Consider the following 24,538-nt stretch of genomic DNA (forward strand, 5'->3'; position numbering starts at 1 on the left):
TCCGGTATCCCCACTACACACAGTGGTGGAAAGAAGAGCTTCCAGAACAAACCCAGTCAGGCAAAGAGGCAAATACACTGCATTTAGTAACGCTGCTGGAGCCCGCCCTTCACCCTTCCTGAAGGTAAGATACTAAAAGGGCTCAAGCCTAAATCTAATCCAACAAGCTATATTCTGAATAACGACCAATCTCTGATAAAGCTGTTCCCCTAACCCTTCTGCTGCCCGAAACACTCACCCTACAGCCCCTACTGGGCTACTGGGTTCCCCACTGGACTCTGGACAGCGCCGCGCCCTGCTCGGCCTCACCCACCCGGTGGCGCTTGGGCCCGCCCTAGTCCCCCACCCCCACCCCAGGGCACCACCTACCAGGGCCCCGCCCCGCCTCAGCCCCACGTGCGGGGCCCCACCCCGGCGCTAGCGGCCCTTTAAACACCCCCACCCTTACACATTACCCCCCCACCCGGACGGCAGCCGGATAGGGACAAAACTCATGGCGTACAGCCAGTTTCCTCCGCGGAGAACGTCCTGTGGTGCCCCAGCCGTTGGGGCTCTGCACCGCGGACCACAGCCTCCTGGCGCCCCCCGGGCCGGGGCAGCCGGGCCGAGGAGTGTCGGTGTGGTCCGGCTACGGGGCGGGGCCGGCGGGAGCTCCGGTCGCCGCCGCCGCCGCTGCTGCCTCCGCCTGCCTCTCGGGCCGCCCGCTCGCCCGCCGCTGGGTGCGCTGCACGCGGGGGGCAGCCGCGGTGCAGAGGTTCATGCAGCGGCGGCGGCGGCGGCGGCTGCTGTTGCTGCCGCCGCGGAGGCAGACAGACCGGGCGCTGCCACCGCCGCCCTCCCCCGGCTCCATGCCGCCGCCGCTGCCGCCTCCTCCTCTCCGGCGAGGGGCGGGGGGCTCCGGCCCGGGGTGGGCACCATTCCTCGCAGCGCCGCTCCCCTCCCTGCCCTCCGCCCGGGCGCTGGAGCCGGCGAGGGCACCCGCCGCCTCCTAGGAGTGCACCCTCCGCGCGCCCTGCCGGAGCGAGGGGGCGGGCGTGGGCGGGCGTCGGGGCAGCGGGGACCCCGCGCGGCAGCAAGAGGAGGGGGCTTCCCCAAGGATGCCCGGCGGCTCCCCGCTCCTAGGTGCGAGCTGAGTCTGACCGGGAGCGAGCGGCGCGTCGCCATGCCGGCGTGACGGGCGCCCCCGGCTGCCCGCGCGGGCCCCCGCGCTGCCCCACGCCGCGCCGTGCCGGCACCGGGCTGCAGGATGGGCTGTATCCAAAGCATCACCTGCAAGGCGCGGATCCGGCGCGAGAACATCGTGGTGTACGATGTGTGCGCCACCATCGACCAGTGCCCCACGCGCATCGAGGAGACCTCGCCCATCGTCCTGCGCTACAAGACCCCCTACTTCAAAGCCTCCGCCCGCGTGGTCATGCCCCCCATCCCCCGCCACGAGACCTGGGTGGTGGGCTGGATTCAGGCGTGCAACCAGATGGAGTTCTTCAACACCTACAGCGACCTGGGCATGTAAGCGACTCGCCGCGCCGCACGGGAGCGGACTCTGGGCCCCCAGCTCTGCTTGCCACCTTGACCCCCCTCCCCAGCTCCTTCCTACTGCTGTCCCCATCGTCTTTCTAAACCTTCCTCCCGCCTCCTCTCCCACCTCCCTCCTCCCTACGCTTTTGTTTCAGTGACAGGGCGGGTGTAGGGAGGCTCCTTGCGAAGGCATTTTCTCGTGGTTTGCTTCTGACTTCCCAGAAACGCGAGGAGAACGGTGCGGGGCGGGAAGAACGCGACAAGGAGGGTTCGAGAGGCGGAGGTGGGGATGGCTGGCGAGTGCCTGGCGAGTTTCAGGGCGCCGTCTGTGCTTTCTGGGGCTCCCCGGGAAGAGTTTGGGGGAAACCATAGAGGAGTGGAGTGGAGTGCCGTGGGCGCATGGGCTGTGCCGCGCGTCCTTTGGAGAAACCGGAGCGGGCTTGGAAGAGCAGGTCTCGGGCATCCGAGCGGGAGTTGGTAGTTCTGTCCTTGCCCTCGCGACTGTTGAAGTCGAACCCTTGTCCCCCCGGCCAGGGAGCCCGGAGGCGTTTCCGTCTGGAACCACAAGCCGGACATAGTTGCCTCTCTGTTTCCGCGCCCCCTGGACCAGTTCTGGTGGGGAGCTGGAAGGCACCGGGTGCGTCCCGGCCAAGAAGGGCGGATAGCCTTGTGCGAGCAGCGTTCGGCTGGCGCGGCGCGGGGTGTTTCTTATGCTAAAGGAAAGGATGGATCTCTTGTCTGTCTAGGGTCCTTACTTTTTAAAACTTTCCTAATTGCGGCACTGGAAGGGATTCCCCTGGCGCCCACCGCCGAATTCTATCGGCGAGCTGGGAGCTCTCCAACTTTCAGCAGCGCCAGTTGGTGCGCGCCGGGCTTGGCTGCTGCGGTGAAGACCAAGGATCGCCGCGGCTCCTCAACCGCCAGGGGCCGCAGGCTACGGGCGGTCGCGTCCGGGACTTTTATATTTACCAAATTTTCATAACTCCGCACCCGCCTCCTTTCAGAACTAGACTCTGAGCAGGTGGCAACGACAATAGCTAAAAGGTTTAGGGCCTGCCTTCTACCTGCTGTTACAATGTAGGTCTAGAACACCCTAATTAGCCAGTCTGCAGCCTACAGGGAAACCCTTTTTCTGGAAATTCAACCTCATTTCACTTATTAATCTAAAACTCTAGAGCTCCCAAGGTTCGTCTATTTAATATGGATATGGGGTGGGGGAGTTCCCATTTTAAAAGGTCAAACCATCTTTTTAGCAGCAGTTTGCAGGCTTTTTATTGCACTCTGAGAGCATGTCAGTTAACACTAGTCATAGGCGCTAAAAGAATTTTTGACAGGTCGTTGTTTCCTTTTTTCCTCCCAAAGATTTTGCACTTTTCTCTTTAAGCACAAAAGCTTAATGCTAGAGAAAACTCAATTCCTAGTGAAGAAATGTGAGGCCCAGTTTCCAATATGCCTCAGCACACTGTATTCTTCTTTCTGGAAGACAGCTAGACGTGAGAAATGGGGGATATTTTATTTGGGGCGAATCATGCCATTTGAAAACTGACATACCCTCAAAAGAATGATTATATGTGAACACATGTGTCTCTTAAAACTGCTTTTTAAAATAAATCCATTGTTTCCAGCCAAGTCAGAGAAAGCCACAGGCAGGGCAAGAGCCCTCCCTCTCATTTCCCTGGCCTCACCCTGATGGCAGTGGGTTGCTGGAGGACAGCAAGTGCTCCCCACAACAGCCTGGGGCCCCTGGTAGAGGAAGCCAGGAGTGACTGTGCAGAAGCAGCCTCACTTTTCCCAAGACTGCACAGCGGAACTCTCTGTTGCCTCAAATCTCTTATGAATAAGTAAAAGCAAATATATAAATACAGAATTATTTCCATAAAATTTACTTTACCTTAGGAGAAGTCAAGTTGAGATATAAACAGACATGATAGTTGAACTTCCTGGAATCTATAGGGAAGGTATGTCCTCACTGGAACCAACTTCAATGGATATGAATCAGTGCCAGGATTCCTGACCCTTCCCCACTGAATCCTTGCATTTGGGATTTGGAAAGTGGTTTTGTTTTTAAACTGCCACTTTTGATATTTTAAGATTCTTGGTTTTCATGTAGATGTAGGAGAGCAAAAATAGACCCCCAATAAATCATAAAGCATATTATTATAGATTTGTGTCCACAGTCTACCTGTTTCTTCATGGTTGCAATAATTGCTATGTGTTTAAGGCCACTTTGGAGCCCAAATTTGAATGAACCAATTTCCACAAGATATTTATGCCTGGAAAATTTTGCTAGTGTAAACTTTTTAATGGGAATTCATATTGCATGAAAGTTGCTGCAGTCTATTAGTTATTATGTCTACTTTAGCCAATATCTGGATTGTAAAAAATAGCATGGAGTGATTTTTCACCCCTGTGCAGTGTTCTGTTACATGAACCACAATATGGTGAAAGGGTTTGGATTAGAAAACTGCCTTTTCAGTATTTTGAAAAGGATTGTGCCAGAGGAAATCCACAACATAAAATGGCAAGAAACTTCTGTTTACAGGATTGAAAGAAAGCCTGAGGTTTTGTGGTTTAAATTGTAAACTTTTCCAAGAAGGGGTAGACTTCTAAAAGAACATTTGAAATAGTTGATGGCTATGATGGCCAGAGCTTAATTTGAACTTGAACTCATTGCCATGGCACTTCCTCGAATGATTCTATAGAAACCAGGCTGGTGAAGAGTTGTGGCACATATTTATTTCTCATTTGGCCCTGGTGAATCTTGCTAGTGCAGCCTTGAACAGACTGCTGCAAGTCTTCATCCCTCGGGGAGGAAGGGCTCCTGACTCTCTCAATCAACCTGTCAATACACAAACATTTACCAAATGCTTCTGCTGTGCAGGCAGCAGCACCAAAGAAAAAGGAATATGCAGGCAGTTTTCACTGCTTCTGCTTATAAGACGACACATGCAGAGAAAAGCAGCGCTCTTTGGTGGTGTGGAAGAAATGCCTGAGAGAGCTGGGGGGCCAAGCAGGGTGTGCTAGAGGTGAATGGACTCAAGGTGAACTCTGAGGTATGGGTAATATTCAGATAGGCAAGGAGGAGGGACTAATTCCAAAGGGGAAGACCAGCAAAGATATGGAGGTAGGAAAATAGAAGGTGTTTTAAGGGGGCATAAGTGGGCTAGAGTGGAGTGTTCAAGAAGGAGAACAGTAGGAGATGACGTTTGAAAGGTAGCTTGGGGTCTGTTGGGTGGGCCCAGAATAACACAGTCTGGAAAAGGAAAAGATTAAAGTCAGATCTTGACCAGACAGAGGATGTCAGGAAGCTCTTCCTATCTTCTTTATACCTCTTGAGTATGCAGAAGCTTTCCAACAGAAGTGGAAGACGTTTATAATGGAACAGTTTTGAATGCTGGAGTACAACACTGAAGAGGTTTCCTGAGTAAGATTTGAGCAAGGAATGGGGCTCTTGTGCCAGGGATGAATGAGATGAAGACAAGGTCAGGGAAAACCAGCAATAGCTAAAGGCCCTTCTCATTCTTTTTGAGTCTTCTGGGGCTATAAGGGAACTCTCCATGGTCAGGCTGGGCTGATAGTATAGAAACCATCTCCACTGCCAATTTGGAAAACTTTGGCCTGTGTGAAACTTTAGGAAGTCATAGCTCAGTCATAGCTTCAAGAGACAGCTCCTGCCTGTCCCTCTACTCCTCCTTCAGAATCAAGATTATTGAGGATTTGGCTGTACCTGCTCACCTCTGTTGCCTGTTCAGTTTAGTCCAAGCTGATTTCTATCCATTCTGAAACTACTCTTGCTAAGTTCGTCTGTGATTTCCATGTTGCCGAATCCCTCAGACACTTTTGAGAGACTCACCGTTTCAGCAGCATTCCTTGTAGACGGGCTTCTCTGTGTGGAACTACTCCCATCTTTTAGCTTCTATGCTATTTTTCCACTGTTCCTCTAACTCCATCTTACCTCAAAGTACAGTTAATGGGACTTTTTTCTTCTTGTTCTATGCCTTCCTTGGGTAATTTCATCCATCCTAATGGTGAGAGATAACCTCTATGATACACAGTCACCTCCAGTCCAGATGTGTGTGTGTCTTCGCACAATGATGACATGACACAATGAAAGACATCTCAAGCTTAGGGTATCCAGACCTGAACTCTCGATCCCCACTATAGCTCCCACTCTAAATCTGCACCTTTGCCATTCTTCATCTTAGTAAACAACACCTCCACTCTTTGAGTTGCTCAAGCGAAACCATCTGTATGTCACCCTAGATATTTCCCCACACATCCAGCCCATCATTAAATCCTACTGATCCCATCTCCAGAATATGTGTGTAATCCAGCCACCACTCTTTCTGTCTACTGCTACCATCTCAGGACATGTCACCATTAACTGTCACCTGTTCTTGTAGAGACTTTCTAACTGAACCTGTCACCACCATTCTTGTCCCCCTCCAGTCTGCCTCCCACATAGCAGCCAGAGTGATATATTAAAAATGTAGATGTTATTAGTTTCTTGCTTAAACCTTTTAATAACTTACCATTGCAACTGGAATAAAATAGGAAAATCTCTTGCATGGGAGGCTGAGGCAGGTGGATCACTTGAGCCCAGGAGTTCAAGACCAGCCTGACCAAGATGGTGAAACCCCATCTCTACTAAAAATTCCAAAAAGTAGCTGGGCATGGTGGCGCACGCCTGTAAACCCATTTACTCTGGTGGCTGAGGCATGAGAATTGCTTGAGCCTGGTAGGTGGAGGTTGCAGTGAACCAAGATCGCACACTCCAGCCTGGCTGACAGAGCGAGACTCTGTTTCAAAAAAAAAAAAAAAGAAAGAAAATCTCTTTCTGTTCTCTGATTTTCTGTTCTTAAGCCATGTCAGCCTTCTTCCAGTCTTTCAAAAGAACCAACTTTATCCCAACTCAGAACGTTTCCATATGCTGCTCTCCATCTGAAATGTGCTTCCTCCCTGCACTGCTCTAGCTACTTCCTGCCCCTCATTCCGGTCTCAGCCGCTATCTCCTCTGAGGCTATCCCTGGTCTCACAGCTGAAATTAGGATCCTCCTGTTCTTTTCCTTCAAGATGCGCGGTTCTTATACTGGTTACCATTACTAAGAATATAATTAGTGAGAATATAATTGTTTACTTAATTTCTGACTTGTCCACTACAGCGTAAATTTCATGAAAGCAGATGTCATGTCCATCTTGTTTATGAACAGTGCATGGCCCATAGCAGATGTTCAAGAAACATTTGATACAAAATAAACGAATGAAGTATTTTTCTGACCTCAAATAGTCTATGTCCTCTTCAACAAATAATGTCTCTTCAAAGTTAGCTTTTCATGTTAAACCTAAGCCTGAACCCACAAAGATCTTGAACCCAAGGCACTCCAGCAGTTACTTAGCACTAATGTATAGTTTAACTCCGCTGTGCTTTTGCGTTATTTGTCCTGTGTTACCCCACCAGATGGTTTGTTTCTCAGCACAGGGCTTACTTCTGTCACTTCCTCTGTCTCCCTGAGGTGTTCTGTACACTGGGAGTGGTGTTCAGCAAACACCGAAGCCTTGCTCTCATATCACCTACGTGCTGTAAAGTGGCATTCAGTGTGTACCCAAGGAGACCTTGTTGTGGCACTGTTCCACCTGCATCACTAACCCATTAATCCCGGACTTGTGGAGGAGAAGGCTAAAGACCTTGGCTAGTACAGTTATGTCCCCCAAGCTAGAGCTCCCCTTTTTGTTACCAGTTACACGCTGCTACATGCCCAGTGTGGCTTTAAGTGTGGCCTTCATTGGTGACCATAGAGATGGTCACACAGTTGGGCATTTTGCTCTCGAGGACCAGATAAGCCCATCTGTCCAGGGAGCCTGATGAGTCTCCAGGCCACTTGACCAATACCCATTCTCCCCCCACCATTTCCATTTCATTCCAATCAGGAGGCTCACGGTCTGGAAATAACCAGAACTGCTCAGCAGAAACACTGGGGATGCCAATCTAGAGCATCAGATGGGAAAGCAGGATCCAGTTCCTTTATTAAAGTCCTGAGTGCCCTTGGAGGGGAGATGACCCTTTGCCTCTAATCTCCTCCATCTCTGCAAAAGAGGAGCAGCAGAGGATTAACTGGTCTTATCAGGGAAGCATTAAGCTCACTGGAGATAAAGCACAACTCTGGAGTCAAAGGAGGAGTTGGAGAGATAGGGGAGGAAACAAATGATTAGGGAAAGATGTAGAGGGGGAGAAACAAATGGGAAGTTAACAAAATGTGGCTTGTGTAGCCTGGGATATTAATCTGCATTCCAGGGCACTGGATGGGTTGGGGAAAGCAAGGACAGGAGATGGACTGTGAGGGCATCAGACTGCAAAGTATCAGTGACCTTCCACAGGCAGCAGGGACAAATGCTGTTTTAGGGGCAGGTCTGCAGAGGCATCATGTTCCAGGTTAAGGATGCAGACTGGCAAGTGAAAGGGAAATGCAAAGTCTGGTGTGGGGTGTGCAGTCCCAAATATCCCTTCCTTCTAATTCATACTGCATTCTGATCTCATCTGACCCCCTCATCTGACCCTCTCATCTGATCCCCCTGGTTCTTGGGAACTAGGTACTATTGTCATGCTGATCTTACTGATGAGGAAACTGAGTCTCAGGGGGTTGGGTAACCTGCCTGAGGCCATACATCAAGTAAGTGGCCGAGCTGAGACTGCAAGCCATGTCTTCTGACCCTGTGTCCTGGCTTTCTATATACTGCCACAGTTTGGCCTGTGAGGGGGACAGATCAGCCCTCCATTCATATCAGCACAAGAAAAGTTAGTAGTTATGGCCGCTGTTACTGTCATCATGCACCTAGCTCTTTTCCTCAAAGGTTCTTCCAAGGAAGCCTAGGGTTGCCCAAAGGCTCCAAGTAGTTGATAGCATGGCTTTCTTCTTACCCAGCTTCCTTCCCTGGACCACTTTGGTCTACTGATAAGAAAAAGTTGTCACAGATAACAGAGGGGCCACAACTTCTGTTGTGTTAACACCAAGCAGGCCACAAGAAGTGGCTGTCATTTATAAGTTGGTTATTATGGACTCCTTTGAGAAGATAAATAACAGGAAATTAGCAGTAGCAGAGCATCCTGGTGAATACTTACAAAGAAGCAGAGTCCTCGTGGTGCTGAGGGTCCCTGAAAGGGATTGGTGCCTGCCTGCACACCAACAGCAGAGCTGCCCACAGAGTGGGATATTCCCCCACAGAGGCAGAGTCATCAGGCAAGTTGCCTCTTATTCTCACTAATGCAAATCAGTGTGGTATTTAAGGATGGTTCTAGAGTTGTTGTTGTTGTTTTGGGTTTTAGTAAAGAAGGTGTGAGTGTGCCTGTGCCAGGAGAGTTGTCCAGATGGAGGAACGTCTGGAGATGCTGTTTGGGAAGGAAAAGAAAGAGAAGGGAAATAACACACGTGAAAGGTCTATGTGCCCGGCACTGTGCAGGGTGCTTTCCATGCATGGCCTCATTGAAATCTTACCCAGTGAGGGAAGTTATCCTATTGTGAGGTCCAGGGATGCTCAGTAGCTAGCTCAAGGCCTCATGGCCAGCAAGGAGCCGTGCCAGGAGTCTAGCTCATGTGCTCTGACTACTCTGGTTCTTTTTAAAAATTATTTATTTATTTATCCGTCTATCTGAGATAAGTCTTGCTCTGTTACCCAGGCTGGAGTGCAGTGGCACAATCACAGCTCATTGCAGCCTGGATCCCCTGGGCCCAAGTGATTCTCCCACCTCAGCCTCCCGAGTAGTTGGGACCACAGTCATGTACCACCACACCTGACTAGTATTCTGTTTCTAATAGATGATGGCCTTATCTCCCAGGAAGGGGGTTCTCTGAACTTGCTTTGCAAAATAGTGATAATGGACCTAGCTTTATTGGTTTTCTCTGATTTCTGTATTTCCTCACTCCTTTGGAAACAGAGTAAGTTGCTCTGAGATCATGTGTGTGAACCTCCTCGCATTCCCCTTGAGAATGGCATTGGTGGTTAGCTGTAAGAACCATATCTTTATGAGGGGCCAGGAGTAAAGACAGCAGGGAATAAGCTCCTTTCATGCTGAGGAGCACATTCCTTGGGAGCAGGGGGACGACATCTTCAGTTCTTGGGCTGCAAGCTGGTTGGTCTGGGCTGTAGCTTTTAGCCATGTGCCTACACCTTCAGGCCCTAATGGGCAGCCCTGGGCCCCAGCAGACAGTCACCCAGACTACCCAGGTACTGGATATGGAGATCTGTTCATCCCTCAGACTCCCCGGGCAGTTGCTGTTCGGGTGGATGATTAGGAAGAGGAGGAGAACAAGGATTCCCTTCTGGTGGTGGAAGGGACCCCTGGCTCTGTCATCAGTTCATTGGACATACCTCTGGCTCCCAAGAATTCCTGCACGATGTTCCTTTTCTCAAGGCCCATGTGGACCCTGCTCCCTCATTAGGTTCTGGGGTACATGCCAGTTGGAACTCTTCACTGTGCCAGTGGAAGATTTAGCTGCTGGTTCCCCAGCACAGGGTTCCGGTCAGAAGATCTGGGTCCCAGTGCCAGCTGCATGACCTTTGGCAGGTCCCTTAACAAGCCAGCATCTAGTTTGCCTGTACATAAATGGACAGTTAATAAGATCTCCCCTATCCTAATGCCATAGGGATTAGGAATCAACACTTGTGATTTTTGTTATTACAGAGCATGCTCGTTATTATTGCTAGAGGATGACTGTGGATCAGCCTTAAGGAACAGGGAGGTTGTGGCTGTGGCCCTGCAACTTCCCTGGACAGAGAAGCATTCAGACTCTGGAGAGGGGTCTCTGGCATGTCAGCTATACAAACCTCCCCTACAAACCCACTCAAAGATAGAGGGGAGGAGAAAGGCTTGCTCTGTACATCTGGAGCCAGGGCTGTTTTCTGTTCAAACTCAGAGGAAGGCATTGGAGTCCCCCCCTCCCCTTGACGTCATGTCACTCAGAAGTCACCCTCCTTGTTCTCCTCTAAGCTGTAGACTTTGGGAAGCCTCCGGGACCCTGGCTGCTCCTAATCCCTAGGCATGATGCCTGCAGCCTAGCCACATCCTTGTGGGGACTTCCTGTCCCATCCCTGAGCCCTTCTTTGGTAACAGTATCACTCAGGCTGGGGGAAGGAGCTACAGTTTGTCCAAGCCAAGGACTTGAGGGTGGGGTGATGCTGGAGCATGTGAGCCATGCTGTTCATGCTCAGGAAGGTTGTGCAGTTTCCAGCTTAGGGGGACAGTGAGACCAACACCTGAAATCATTTGTGTCCAAAGCTATTTTTAAGGTACTTTATTCTTTGCAGGTCCCTTTCATGATTTTTGTTTTCTTTATAAGGGGACCTCTCATAATTAACCTCACAATAATCATGAAACATGTAGGACAACAGTTATTCCTATTTCAGATAAGCAAGCTGAGGCCTAAGGAGATTAAATTATGTGTCCAAGGTCATCCTGGCAAGCACTGGTAGACTCAGGCCTGATGCTCAAGCATCCCACCTCCTCTCCCAGTGCCCTCCATACTGAGTCCGTGATCAGCCAACCAAGAATGGGAGTCGGGGATGGGAGAGGTCATCCTCAGAGCCATGTGCATTGGGCACCTCTGGCTCAGCCAGCATGTGGACACTTTTAGGGGCATCATTTATGATGTCTGAAGACAAGAGAGGGTAAACAGGACCACCTAAATGTCTTCGACAAGCGCAAAGAGAAATTTTCAGGCTGTCAGATTAAAACAAGATAAATAAGGCCATTTTGTTATTAAAACAAAATAAAGGATGGCACATCAACAGGGTCACTGTGCGAGGCCTGCCTCGCAAAGCCTCTGGCTGGCTCCTGCTCCTGGGGCCTGACCTTTCAGAGCTGGCTGGTGGGCCTGTGTCCGGCACAGGCTCTCGGAGGCTGTTAGAGGCCTGGCTAATGGGAAGCGGTAAATCGGCATCCGCAGTCAGCACTTTCTGCAGCATCCTGAAGGAGCAGGCAGAGGCTTCTGGGGCATGCATGGCGGCAGGTACAGGCTTTGGCAAGTCCAAGAGCTGCCAGAAACAGGCAAATTAGATGTTGCTTTGCCCTCTGCATGGGGGCTCAGGCTGGGATATTTAGGGGAAGAGAGGTGTGAAGGGAATCAGACATGCCCGTTCTGTGAGAGCAGGATCTTACTTACCTTCTATTCCCTCTCCCGAGACCACACATGCTGAGCCTCCATTCCAAAATGGCAGTCCCCACACCTGAGCTGGGCAAATCAATTCAAGAATAGATTTTTTGTTATCACTTAATGATTTGAGAATCTGTTTCAAGCTTCCAGGAACCATCTTCACTTTCTTTAGGAAGGATGAGTGATTGTGCCACAAACTAACCCCCAACCTCCTGTTGAAGTTATTTTCTTGACGTTCAGAACCAAGGAGCCTGTCTTTTGCTAAGAAACCTGCACACACTGAGTGATGGGCAGCTATGTGCTCATCATCTGTCTCCCCATGAAACCATGAGCAACTTACTCAACTTGATGATGATAACAACTAGTGTGTGCCAGATGCTTTAGATGCACTGTCTGTAAAGTAGGTAGCACCATTATTTTCCTCATATTAGAGATGAAACGGAGGCCTACAGCGGTTGGATAACATGCCCAGCATTACTCAGCTAAGTAGTGCCAGAGCCAGATTTAGAAAGCAGGTCAAACTAATTCCTGTGACTCCTTATGATGTTGTACTGCCTCATAAGGGTTGAACGAATGAATGTCCAAATGAATGAATGATCAGGAAGTATTCAGGATATTGCTTGAGTGTTTGCTTTCGTCCTTGCTGAGGAGACTTGGGAAACAAAAGGTTTAAATCAAATTGGAAATGACTAGTCTCCTCGCCTCCCAGCTGCCTGGTTCACTCAGCTGCTCAGGATGTGATAGTAATGAAACCAGGGTCTTGGGATCAGACCCAGGGGACCATCCCAGCACCAGAGGCAGTCCTCTGTCCTTTCAGCTACCTCACAGGTGACTGTTACCAGCTACCAGTCACAGCAGGGTCTTGATTAAAGAGTAGAGAAATGGCCAGAAGAATGCAAGTGGTAGATCAACAGAATCATCCTTAACTTACAGGGTGTTAGGATGGTGCGGGAAATCATCTAGCTCATTTGCTTCTTCTACAGATGGGGACGCTGAAGCCCAGAAAAGAGCAGTGCCACAACTAGTGAGGGACAGAACCAGGACTCAGACTCAGGTCCATGGGCCTGGATCACTGGCTAACTCTGTGGGTCAGGGCTGGAGGCACCCAGCACACCTAGTCTTCAAAGCAGCAGTCAGTGGTCACCACCCCCTGTTTTTTCATCACTGCCTGCCCCTGCCCCCCAACCAGGTTTGCTGAGGGTCCAGGTCTTCAGGCAGAGATGGCCACCTGCCCAGGAAAGGAAAGTGCACAGGGTGCAGGAAGAATCCATCCCTTGGCAGCACAGAGAGGAACTCACATCAGCCCAAGGGATGTCTACACAGTTGCCAGGAGCAGAGAGTCCAGCCTGTTTTCAGTGTCTGTATGCAGTGATTAGCAAGCAAGAAAGAAGAGGGTCTCCCCAGAGACACCTGTCACAGATGGCAGGAGATGGGAGGGCTTGGCAGCCCAAGGGAAGGGGAAAGTATGGAGAAATTGAGATTTAGCTGGGATTCCCAACAACCCAGAATCCCTTTCTTCCACCCCTCAATACCCCCCTTACCCTAGCCCTGGTGCTGATGGCATGCATGGCCCTCCTGGCCCCTACCCACACACAGGCAAGGTATCTTTCTAGCCCCTGGCAGCTCTAGAAGAAATAAGATCCAAGTAGCGTCAAAGATGACAGATTGTGAGGGGGCCAGGGGCCCTCCCCTGACAGCAGGGCTCAGCTGGGAGGCCTCTGTGGAGCATAACAGATGGGAGAAGTCTGAGAGGGATATCCTAGCAGCCTGGAGACCCTGTCTCTGTTGTGGCTTTTAGTTGGTTTTAGTCAATTCCTTAGTCATTGTTTTGTTTTATTGAGGCATTTCAGCATAGGGGCATGATCAAATGGTGCTGTGTCTGCTCACCCTAAAGGAGGTGGGGTTGGGGAAGAATGGGAGGGAACAGGTCTAGGCAACACCCCATTTTGCTTTGCCCTTGTTGGGATCTAAGGGGGGTATAGAGGGAGGACTGCAGAGGGAAACGAGTATATACCTCCGAGCATCCTGCCATCACTGCCCGGCTGGCTTACTCTAAAGCTGTAGTTTCTGTACCACTCCACACTGCCTGTCATGAGGACTCTGGGAATCCAGGGTGATGTCATGTGGTCCACCTCCCCCTTACATAATCCTGTTGCAGCCTGGCCCTCCTTTTCTAAGCTTGCACTGGGACCAGGCTTCTACCCTCCCTGGAGACCTCCGTAGAGGAGGAGGCATCCTCATGTTTATTGGGCTGTGTGGACCCTTCACTGTTGTCCTGCCTCCCTGGCATGGCCTGTTCCAAGTCCTATAACTCACAGGGCTCCTGCCTGTCTGATCGATTGGCTCTGCTGCCTGATTCTCAGTATTTGTTGCCAGGTTCCTGCCTGCCTTTGAACTACTTGTTCATCTTTGTGTCCATCCCAAGTTCTACCGGCTTGGTTTCTGACCCTCTGCTTGTCTTGGGATAGTCACTCTTTCAAGCTGCAGGGCTTTAGCCAGATGCCCTTCCCCAGACCCCTGGATCCCCCCACTTCTCATTGACTCCCTGACTTGTGCTCCCCCTCTCCCTCTGGAGAGATAAATATGGAAGGAGCCACAGCTGGAAGAGCAAAGCTGTTCTCCACCCTTGGAGCAGAACCGTTCACCGTTCTCTTGGGAGCCCATGAGTCACTCTGTCTTCCACGTTGCCTCCAAGCCTGGCTGGGCGTCTACTTTCATCTCATGAGTGGGTTTCCAAAAACCATGGATGATCTTTATAAAGAAAATTACGTGTGATCTAAAGGGGCAACTCAGCTAGACTTCTGGATGTCTGGTGAGGAAGCTGGGAACAGTTAAAACCAGAGTACCAGCTGGGCGCACTCACGCCTGTAATCCCAGCACTTTGGGAGGCCAAGGCAGGCAGATCATGAGGTCAAGAAATCGAGACCATCCTGGCCAACATGATGAAACCTCGTCTGTACTAAAAATACAAAAATTAGCTGGGTGTGGTGGCGTGCACCTGTAGTTCCAGCTACTTGGGAGGCTGAGGCAGGAGAATCTCTTGAACCCAGGAGGTGGAGGTTGCAGTGAGCAGAGATCACGCCACTGCACTCCAGCCTGGTGACAGAGCGAGATTCCATCTAAAAAAAATAATAAATAAATAAATAAATCCAGAGTACCAAGAACTTCCCCTGAGCATGTGGGGTTTGGAATCCAGGGAGAGGGCACAGGTTAAAAGGGGATTGATTCAACAAGTGTCCGGGGCCAGTTCATCCACAGCAAGTCTGCAGCAGAGAGGGAGTATGAAAGAAGCTTAAGAACATGGTTGTCCTCTGGGCAAGCATCTTAAAGGCCTGGATATCAAGAGTAGATCCTAAAATATGGAAAAGAGAACAATTAATGGGGTGCAGACAGGGCCAAGGGAAGCTATGGTGGGCCTAGTTTCTCACGACAAGACCAGACAAATTCTTGACCTTTGGTCCTGCCGTGTCCCGCCAGCATGGAACTGAAAGGCCCGGGCAAGGTTAGCAGCTGCTCCCATCCCTATCCCTGACACCTGAGAACAACCGCCACCACGGGCTTCTCTGCTGCAAAGCTCCCTGGGGTAACATCTCCAGCTGGATGGCTGAGCAGATGGCTTTAGCTAGAAGATTCCAGAGAGGGGAGGAGCTAGGAACACTGAAGGGTCCTTTAGAGCCATGGTGGACATCCTCCTCCCTGGCCAGTGCCTGGGCTGCTGGGATTCTCAAATGTCTTTGAGAAAATTTGTCTTTTCAGAACCTGTATCTGACAGAGACTCTAGATAATCTGGGTACCTGTGGGGTTGCGTAATCACAATTGAAAAGTCTTTCAGAGATGGGACTGTTATATAATTAGGCTGAGAGTTGGGCCCGGGGTAAAGTTAAGTACTGGTATGGATTTAGTGCTAATGGGCTCATTCCTTCTACCAGGCCCTCAAAGTTGAACAGAAGGGGAGAGGTGGCATTTGTCTACATGATAAAGTTTTTGCAGAAACCCTATCTGTTGAACTTTAACCTTGGGATCTGTACATAGTTACTTTTTCATGAAGCAGCTAATTCTCTTTAGCCAAATGGTTGAACAGTTGAGTAGGTCTGGCACTTGAAGCAGAGACATTTGGGTACAGCTCCTACTGAGGAGTATTTGTGAACACCTGGAAGCTAAGATGGTTTCTTGTCCACTTACATCTGGCCATGGTTTCTGTGGCTGTATCAATGACTTCAGATTGAGGGATCCTAGGCCAACAATTGGACAAACTCACTGCTGAGCCAAGAAAAGCAGGATGCTTCTGGATCAGAACCCAGGAATGTTTAGGGCTTTATTCTAAGAGGGAGAGTCTTCCTTGGATGCTGGGAGGGTTTTTTCAAGATTTACCTTCAACATCTGGTGCTTCCTGAAATGTCTGGTCACCAGAATTAGAATCTAGAATTATACCGTAGTACTTACGACTTTCCACTAAAAGGAAAATCTTGGAATGTTTTCATGTCATCCTCAAAAAGCAAAAACATTGAAAAAATGTTCTATCAGAAATGCACCTGGTTAAACTGAAGCAGAGTAACCAGAGAGAAAGAAGTGGACGAGACAGTCAGATAGTCTTCATTGAGACGTTTCAAAAGCACAGGCCAATTTACAGGGTAGCATGAACTGTTGAGCTATTACAAGTCTACATGCATTTGTTTCCAGTCTCAAGTGTTCAAATTCTTCTCTGATGCCATCCTCTATAACCCAGCACAGAACTGAGGTGAATCTCCCTGCAAGCTCCTTGGCAAAAATCAACTTCTATACCAGATTAAAACCCCAGTTCTGGGTCATACCATCCAACTTCTAAACATTTCTGATTTACCTCTATTATACATTTTAATTTTTTTTATTTTTTAAATATAGGTAGAGACAAGTTCTCACTGTGTTGCTCAGGCTAGTCTCAAACTCCTGGGCTCAAGTAATCCTGCCTCAGCCTCCCAGAGTGCTGGCATTACAGGCATGAGCCCCTGCACCCAGCCTGCTTCTATGTATACTTTAAAAGAATGTGTATTTCTTGTTGTCCGTAAGATCCCATTTGCTAGTTGTATTGTACAAATGTTCTATATTCTTGGTAATTTTTATGTTTGATCTATCATTTGAGAAGAATGATAGAAATTTGTGTATGAAATTTTTGTTGAAATTTGTGTATGCTAGTGTGGTCGTAACTCTTTTTGCAGTTTTTTCACATTTTACTTTGTACATTTTGAGGATGAGGCTGCTTACTTCTTGAGTTGTGGGCTTCCTCTTCATTTTTGACCCCTAGGAATTTATTTTTGCAAATTCAACTGTGTATTCAAGAAGAAACTTGGAATGTAGGAGTTTTTCAGGAGATTTAGTCTATTATGATTTACTTACTATATTCTTCTGTTCCTCAATTATAGAGAAAAGTAAGCTTTTCATGTCTCCTTTTTCTGGTTTGAATGACTGTCTTTCAAAGCAAGCTGCCTATCTAGGCAAGGCTCTTTGATAAAAAGAACTGAGGTTTCTTTTTACTTAGCACTCCACTGTTAGGGGTGAAGGGGGAGCCAAGGCACTGGGAGGGTTTGGGTCTAAGGCCAAGGACAAGAGAGTCCAGTACGTTGGTCCCACTGTGCACTAGGCACAACCACCTGGGGTATACTGCTGCCTCAGCAGACCCAGTTTCTCTGAGATGCATTCCTCAGACATCACAAACCCCCCTGAGGCACAGCCATCCTCACTGTCCCTATGCAGTATCAGAGTCCGAAGTAGCTAGCTCCAGGTTTCTCTGCACCTGTTCCCTGACCTTAACCCCAAGGCTCACTTTGCACTAGCATTTGGCTTCTGGCAGGCAGGAAGCTTGTTGCTTTCTTCTCTTCCAGGTGGCTCTAGGAAGGACCAGCAAAGGGAAGGGAGGTGGGAGAGGAGACCAAGAGGCAATGCAATGTCATTTGGAAGGTGCAGCCAGCAACCCCCAAGAAGGCACACATGCCTAGTATCACCCTGCACTCAGCAGGCTGACACTCTCCAGAGGTGGGGATGGAGCATGGGGATTCCCTGTGTGGAGGTATTCTACGATATGGAGCTCAAGGTGGTTGGGGCCATATAAACCTTGAATGTAATGAAAAAGGCTAGGCTTGAACTTTAATGTTTACAAAAATGCTTCCATGTATGTTACTCCTATTGAGCCTCACACTCACTTTTAGAGATGGTATTATTGTTCTCCATGTAATGAGAGAAAACCAAGGCTCTGCAAGCTGAACTGATTCAGCAGGTTTACGTGGTTAGGAGGTGGCCACACTTGCCATCCAATTCCAAACTGATTACTCCCTTTAAGTAGCTGATACTGGAAAAGGGGAAAGTGATAGAACTTCTGAAGCTGAAAAGACCTTGGAGATCCCAGTCTTCTTCCTTGACTTTACAGGTGAGAAGACATGTAAAAAGAGGTAAAAAGGAATTGCCCAAGCTCATACAAAAAGCTAAGAGATCCTCAAAGGATGGAGTTTATTTAAGATATCTGTTTTCTATAACAGTTCAATTCGGTGAATGTAATTTTTATGAATGCTTGTCACTTATCTGAGAAACCCACTCTGTGGTGGGATGACAGTCTACAGGAATAACCTAGCTGAATGGACAACTGCATTGGGAGAAAAGGATATGAGCTCCCTTTGTCATCTGATCTTCCTGGCTCAAAGGGACAGCACAGGTTGTCTCCTCTCTCATTTCCGTTGAGTTCCCATTAGAAGTCTGAGCTGCATCCCAGCTGCCCGCCTGCCATTGGGCAGATCCTTTTCTAATGCAGATTTTCATCATTGATTCATCACCTAATGGGCACAGATGAACATGAGGTGCTAGGCGTTTACACAAATGATATCTCATTTAACACTTATTCACATTATCTCTGTTTCACATATAATGAAACTATGGCTCATGAAAGACCACGTAAGTTGCCCAAACTTTCAGTGCCAGAATCAGAATATAACACCAGGTTAGAAGAATTCCAAAGCTAGGCCTCTGCCTACCATCATGCTTATATAGATGCTTCACCTGAAAGAGAAAAAGGAACCTCAGATTCTGAGCAGGGCTTGGGAAAGTTGGGCACAGCAAATAATTTGAACATACCATGGCAAAACTATTGCAATCACTCTTGCCAAATTACTGTACCGAAAGTATTTCAAGATTTGTCTTTTAGCCATAAGACACTCCTTAAAACATCTGATTAGAGTTGAATTATTTGCGTTACCAGCTCTCTAGACCCCTCATATCTTACTTTGCATTCATCTGTTTCTACATGGGTTTCTACAAAAAGTGAGAGATTCATTGTTGTTAAAGTTGAAGTGTTAGATTAACAGGAAGAGTGTACCACAATGGAGAGGAGTATGAGATTCAGAAGCCACCCGTCACCAAGAATTAATTTCCTTTAACCCCTCTTTGATTGCAGGCAACATTAAAAAGCACAGACTTTGGGTCAAGGAAGTGGCTCATGCCTGTAATCCCAGCACTTTGGGAGGCTGAAGTGGGAGGATCACTTGAGCCCAGGAGTTCAAGACCAGCGCAGGCAACAAAGCGCAAGACCCCATCTCTACAAAAAATACAAAAATTAGCCTGGGGTATGGTGGTGTGCACCTGAAGTCCCAGCCACTCAGGAGGCTGAGGTGGGAGGATTGCTTGAGCCCAGGAGGTCAAGGCTGCAGTGAGCTATGATTGCACTGCTCCACTCCAGCATGGGTGACAGAGTGAGATCCTGTCTCAAAAAAAAAAAAAAAAGCATGGTCTCTGGAACCTTAGTATGTGAGTTCAAATCCTGCTTGCACCATTTACTAGCCGTGTGATTTCAGGCACATTAACTGTCTGAGCAGGGGGAATGCAGTAGACCCATAAAAACACCTTGACAATACCGTAATTTCCCATCCAGCCTTCTCCAGGCAGACTTGTGCCAGTTCTCTAAAGCATCCTTATGGGTTCTAACTTATTCATCCTTTGGACTCAGTTCCCCAAGAAGGTCTGGCCTGAGCTGGCTGCAGCCATGAGAGGACATCCCTGGGCCTCCTGCCCACTGATGCTCATTTAGGCGTTATCATCCTGGCATTGCCTGCTTTTTGTCTCTGAAACCACAGCAGGCCAGTAAGAGAGGCTGACTGTTACCTTCAACAACCCCTAGGACTTTTCTGACTGTGCTCACCACACACACAACCAGCCTTTCCTGTCCTGGTGTTGAGCAAGTTTCCCCTCCCTGTGTCCACTGCTGCACTTACTAAGCTGAACTTTGTTCTTTCCTGACCACCTCTCCTAGGGTAAGGCTCTTTCTGATTATCTCCTCCTAGATCAGGTCTCTCATGAACTCCAGTCAAGTGAGTACCAGACCCAGAACTCAAAGCTCTGGGATGAGGTTATGAGCTTAGAATGTCTAGGAACCTTACAGCTCTGTGTGTGTGCTTGGTGATGTGAGGATCAGACCTGCAAGGAGAGATCGTAGGTTAGTCTCACAAAGTGGTGAACCGAGCCTGCACATTCAATACAGAGGGAAGTGAATGATCTGAAGCTTGCAAAGAGGAAGCTCAGGATAACTCCTGCCAGCACAAATGGAATGAATGCCGATGCTCAGAAGGCCATTTCTACTATTGTTGAGAGGTTGATTGAGATGTTCCCTAAGACTCATTATCTATGATTTGTCTACTTTTAACATCCCACTTCCCCTCTGCCTTCTGAATTTGAGCATCAGCTTAATGTGCCACCCTTGACTCATTGTATATTCGCAACTTCTCAACCTCCTTTTTTTGAATGTGGGGAGACTACCATGGGCAACCTCAGACCCCCCTTGCCCTTGGCCTAGTAGAGCTCTGACCTTGGAGTGCTTTTAGCCCAGTTAGGTTATAGAACTCTCCTCCTAAAACTGGTAAACAAGAGCAAGTTTCTGTCCATCTTCATTTCTGTAGGACTGCATCATCCTACCTGTCCAGTCAGCAGCCTTTATTTATTATTTTATCAAGTACCAGCTTTATAGCAAGCACTGTACTTGGCATGAGAGGACTATGAAAATCAATCAGTTTGATTCAACATAGAAGAAATGTCTCAGACAGTATCCTAAATAAACAATGCTTTGTGATCCCAGATGCCGTAAAACCCTGAGTGAAGAAAATAGAAATTGGTCATTGGGTCAGAAGTCTTTTCAACAGAATGAGAGTGGCCCTGTGAGACATGAGTCCATTGAACTAATATTTTAAAGCATCCCCCTGAATTGTCCTCAGGGAAGATTCTGGACCTTTCGAGCAATGTTAATAATAACCATCCTTCATCCTTCATACAGGTAGTAGAAGTTTACAGAGTGCTCTCATTCACATTTCTTTTGCTCCTCACAGTAGCTGTGAGAGGAAGCAGAGAAGCTACCATCTCTCTTTCGCAAATGAAAAGAACTAAGACTGAGACTTAAGGGGCAAAGCCTGGCAGAGACACAACAAAAAAAAAAGGGAATTTTAGACCAATAACTTACCCCTTAATATATTTATTGTCCAAAGCCAGAAGGAGGAGACAAAAGACTAAAACAGTATCTTCTGACTCATTATCCAGTATTTGTTTACTTTACCACCCTACTAGCCTTCAGGTTGTGAATTTAGCATCAGTTTAATGTGCAGCCAACCAAGAAAAAGTGTTAGTCACCTTTCATTTGGAAAGCTTGCATGGATGGGCTTCATTTGATGCCAAAAATGTGTCTGACTTGAGATTGTCTTTGATAAGTTACAGATCCAAGACTAGATGTTTTGCTGGATTTTTGCTAAGATAATGCATTGTGGCCTGTCTTAGAGTCCTAAAGCAGCTGGAAGAGAATTTTGGAAAACATCTGACTCATCCCTTCCCCTCCTCCATGCAACTGAGAGGCAGGCAAATATCCTGTACCTTGCAGGCCCTTCCATCCTCCTCTTTGCCCATCAAAACGCCCTCTTTCCCTTTGAAAGCATGGGCAACGTGCTGCTGACATGATGGCACCTGGTGCCAACCTACAGGATGCCCTAATGCACCCTGGGAAGGTAGGCTTCAGGCAGGGAAGTGAGACAGGTGGAAGCACACCCAACATGTAAAATCTTGCTTTGGTACCATGTTTAGGAGGCACCTTTGACTTGCAAAGATAAACTTGATGGAAGCAGCTTTGATGGAAGAGGTGGAAGTCTGAGGCAGGGATGGTGATTCCTGCAGTGCTTGGCATCCTTAGTTTGTGGATATCAGAAGCTGAGGGGTTCAGCTTTTTTGTCCCAGGGCCAACCAGTTGGTACAATCTTTACCATGACTGGAATAGACCTGACCCAAGTTGAGGGCATTTCCCCCATCCTCCCACCTGTCTTCTTTGGTGTGGTTTGAGATTCAAAGAACTGGGGACTGATGTATCCTTTAAAATGATAGTCAAGTCTGGTAGGTGGTGGTGAGTCCTCCCAACCCTCACCCCATCTCTGTCTTTTCCAAAGAAACCCCAAACTTCTCCCTTCCATGGACAGGAAATCAGAGGAATGGGTTGCCTTTTTATGGAAAGATTGATGGGTTCACAGCAAAACCCCTGGGTGAGGTGCCATGGTAAAGAAAAGAAAGGGGGTTTCTCCCATGAAGAAGTGGCAGGTCTCTTCTTTTGTGGGCTCTATACCTTTGATGTGCTTTTCCCCTCTTGCAGCTGAAGATTTTGCCTTGAGGAAAGTTAGTTTACACCTTGTTGCTGGAGAAAATAGCTGAGGTTTGAGAGATAAACAGCCACCCACTCTCTGTCTGTCAAGAGCCAGTACAGTTTAAGATGAATGGGGACCTCACTCTGCCCCCCTTTCCGCCCACCCTGTTACTCTCTGATCCTTCCTGCTCCATCATGAGGACAACAACCAACCTCTTTCTCCCCATCCCTGTCTCCCACCTTTGGACAGAGACAGATCAGAGTTGAGCTAATCCTTTCAAAAATATTTAATGTTCATATGCCTTCCTTGCATAGAAGCAGTTTAAGGGTTCCTGTGATTCTGGATTTAAATCTGTCTCTTTCATTTCCTACAAATGTATTGCCATCTGTTGATTTCATTCCTGTGACACCCACATCAAGATCATTCATAAGGAAAATCAGGCCCATTTCTAGACCACCCCCCCCCGCCGACTCCCCAGCCTTACTCACAGCTCTCCCCAGTCCAAATGCCTGAGCAGGGATCTGTGAAAACGCTAACACACACACAACAGACTGACAGGAAATTTAGAGTTTGGTGTTCATCTCCTAAATAATTGAAGTGGGCACCCACCAAGCCCTTCATCCCTGGGAACCCTGGTTACTGGACCCCCATTAATTTGGGCCCAGGAGTTCTCTGGTGCCTTTTGTCAGCTGTTTTGGATGCGTCATCATTACTTACACCTTAATAAAACCACCCTCCTTTTTTATTGTCATCAGATGTGAGTTAGCAGTTTGTATCTCATCTGTCCTTCAGCTCCTAAGGACATTCTGGAGGAGGGACATTCCCTCCCCATCCTGCCCCCAACCCTCACACACACTGTGGTTCATAGGGTTTGGGTAAAGACTAAAAGAGTTGCTCCATGTGAAGTGTTTGGCACAGGGGCTGATGTGGTTAAGGGCTCAATGTATTGTCAGTTATGGTGTTTTAGTATATGCAGTTCTGTTGTTTAACCTCTTGATCGTTCTCAGATCTCTGCTTCCCTCTCCACCCCACTTCCTCAGAGCAACCCTCACTGCCTCTCACCTTCATTACTGCCATGGCCTCCCGTCAGGCCCCTCTTCCTCCTGGCTCCACATGCTTCCCCTCCACCACCTGTCCTCTGCACCACAGCCTGAGTAGGCAACTCAGAATAGAAAGCTGATAATATCACCCTCTCCTATTTAAAAGCCTCCTAAGGTTCCCCATTCCCTTCAAGATGAAATTTACACGCCTTAGCAAGTAATGCCAAGCCTCTGTTGGCCTGACCTTTCCTAGATAGGGAACCAGAAACATCTCTGGCCTGTCTTCATCTGCCAGTCTCTCCTTGGCACTAGGGCAGAGCTACACCACATGGCATGTAGCTCCCAGCCGTGATACCTCTAGACTTTTGAATATGCTGTTCCCCAGCCAGGCTTACCCTCTCCTCTCCTAGAAGACACCTGTGCATCTCCCCAGAGCCCTCCCTGGCACCCTTCCCCTAGTCTGAATTAGGCCTCTTCCCTGCCACTGTCCCAGCCTCTACTATATATTAATAGTTAATACATTTGCAAATATTTTATGTTTTAACTCATTTAATCCTCACAACAACCCTATATTGCATACTGTCATTATTATGGCTACTTAAAGATGAGGAAATTGAGACATAGAGAAATTACCTAATTTGCCCAACATCTCACAGCTCCTAAGAGCTGAGATTTGAACCCAAATGATCTGGCTCCAGAGTCTACACTCATAACCACTGGGCTCTATGGCCTCTTACACTACTGTACCATTGACCAAACCATGGCCCTCTCTGGACTGAGCTCCCTGAACTAAGAAACCATGTGCTGCTCATGTTTGCACCCTGTGCCCTGACACAGGGCAAGAGCACAATTCCTTCTTAATTAACCCTTCAACCCATTCATCCTTCTAGGCCTGTGGTATTCAATAGATTTAAGACTAGCCCACTTTTTACAACCCATTACCCGTACATCATTTCATTTAAAAAGTGCCTAGAGGGCCTTTTATGTGCTACAGTGGTAAGGGTAAGAGACTTAGAAGACAAGGTTCCACCCTTGAGGAACTTATAATTTGGTTGAAGAGATAAAGGTTATACCCAAACCTGAAGTAATGAAAATGATTCCTCAAATCACAAATGAAACCAGTTTCTTTGTTTTGTGGTCAATCCTCAAATAAAAATAGTCTCCCTCTTTTCCCACTTAGACCTCAAGATCCTTGAGGGGAGGAATCCCA

The 24,538-nt window shown here is 48.2% G+C and overlaps 1 protein-coding gene across 2 annotated transcripts in view; it reads left to right on the top strand.

Annotated features, from left to right (window-relative positions):
• Positions 1–493: 493 nt before the first annotated feature.
• FAM78B (family with sequence similarity 78 member B) overlaps positions 494–24,538 on the top strand; it is a 112,478-nt gene continuing 88,433 nt past the window's right edge. For both annotated transcript variants that reach the window (XM_031011927.3, XM_004027828.5), the window contains exon 1: positions 494–1,509. In XM_031011927.3, the coding sequence (XP_030867787.1) occupies positions 1,247–1,509 (263 nt within the window). In that variant the 5' untranslated portion in view covers positions 494–1,246. The remainder of the gene's footprint in view (positions 1,510–24,538) is intronic.

This window comes from Gorilla gorilla, chromosome 1, assembly GCF_029281585.2.
Source record: "Gorilla gorilla gorilla isolate KB3781 chromosome 1, NHGRI_mGorGor1-v2.1_pri, whole genome shotgun sequence".
In the NCBI taxonomy this organism is placed as follows: Eukaryota; Metazoa; Chordata; class Mammalia; order Primates; family Hominidae; genus Gorilla; species Gorilla gorilla.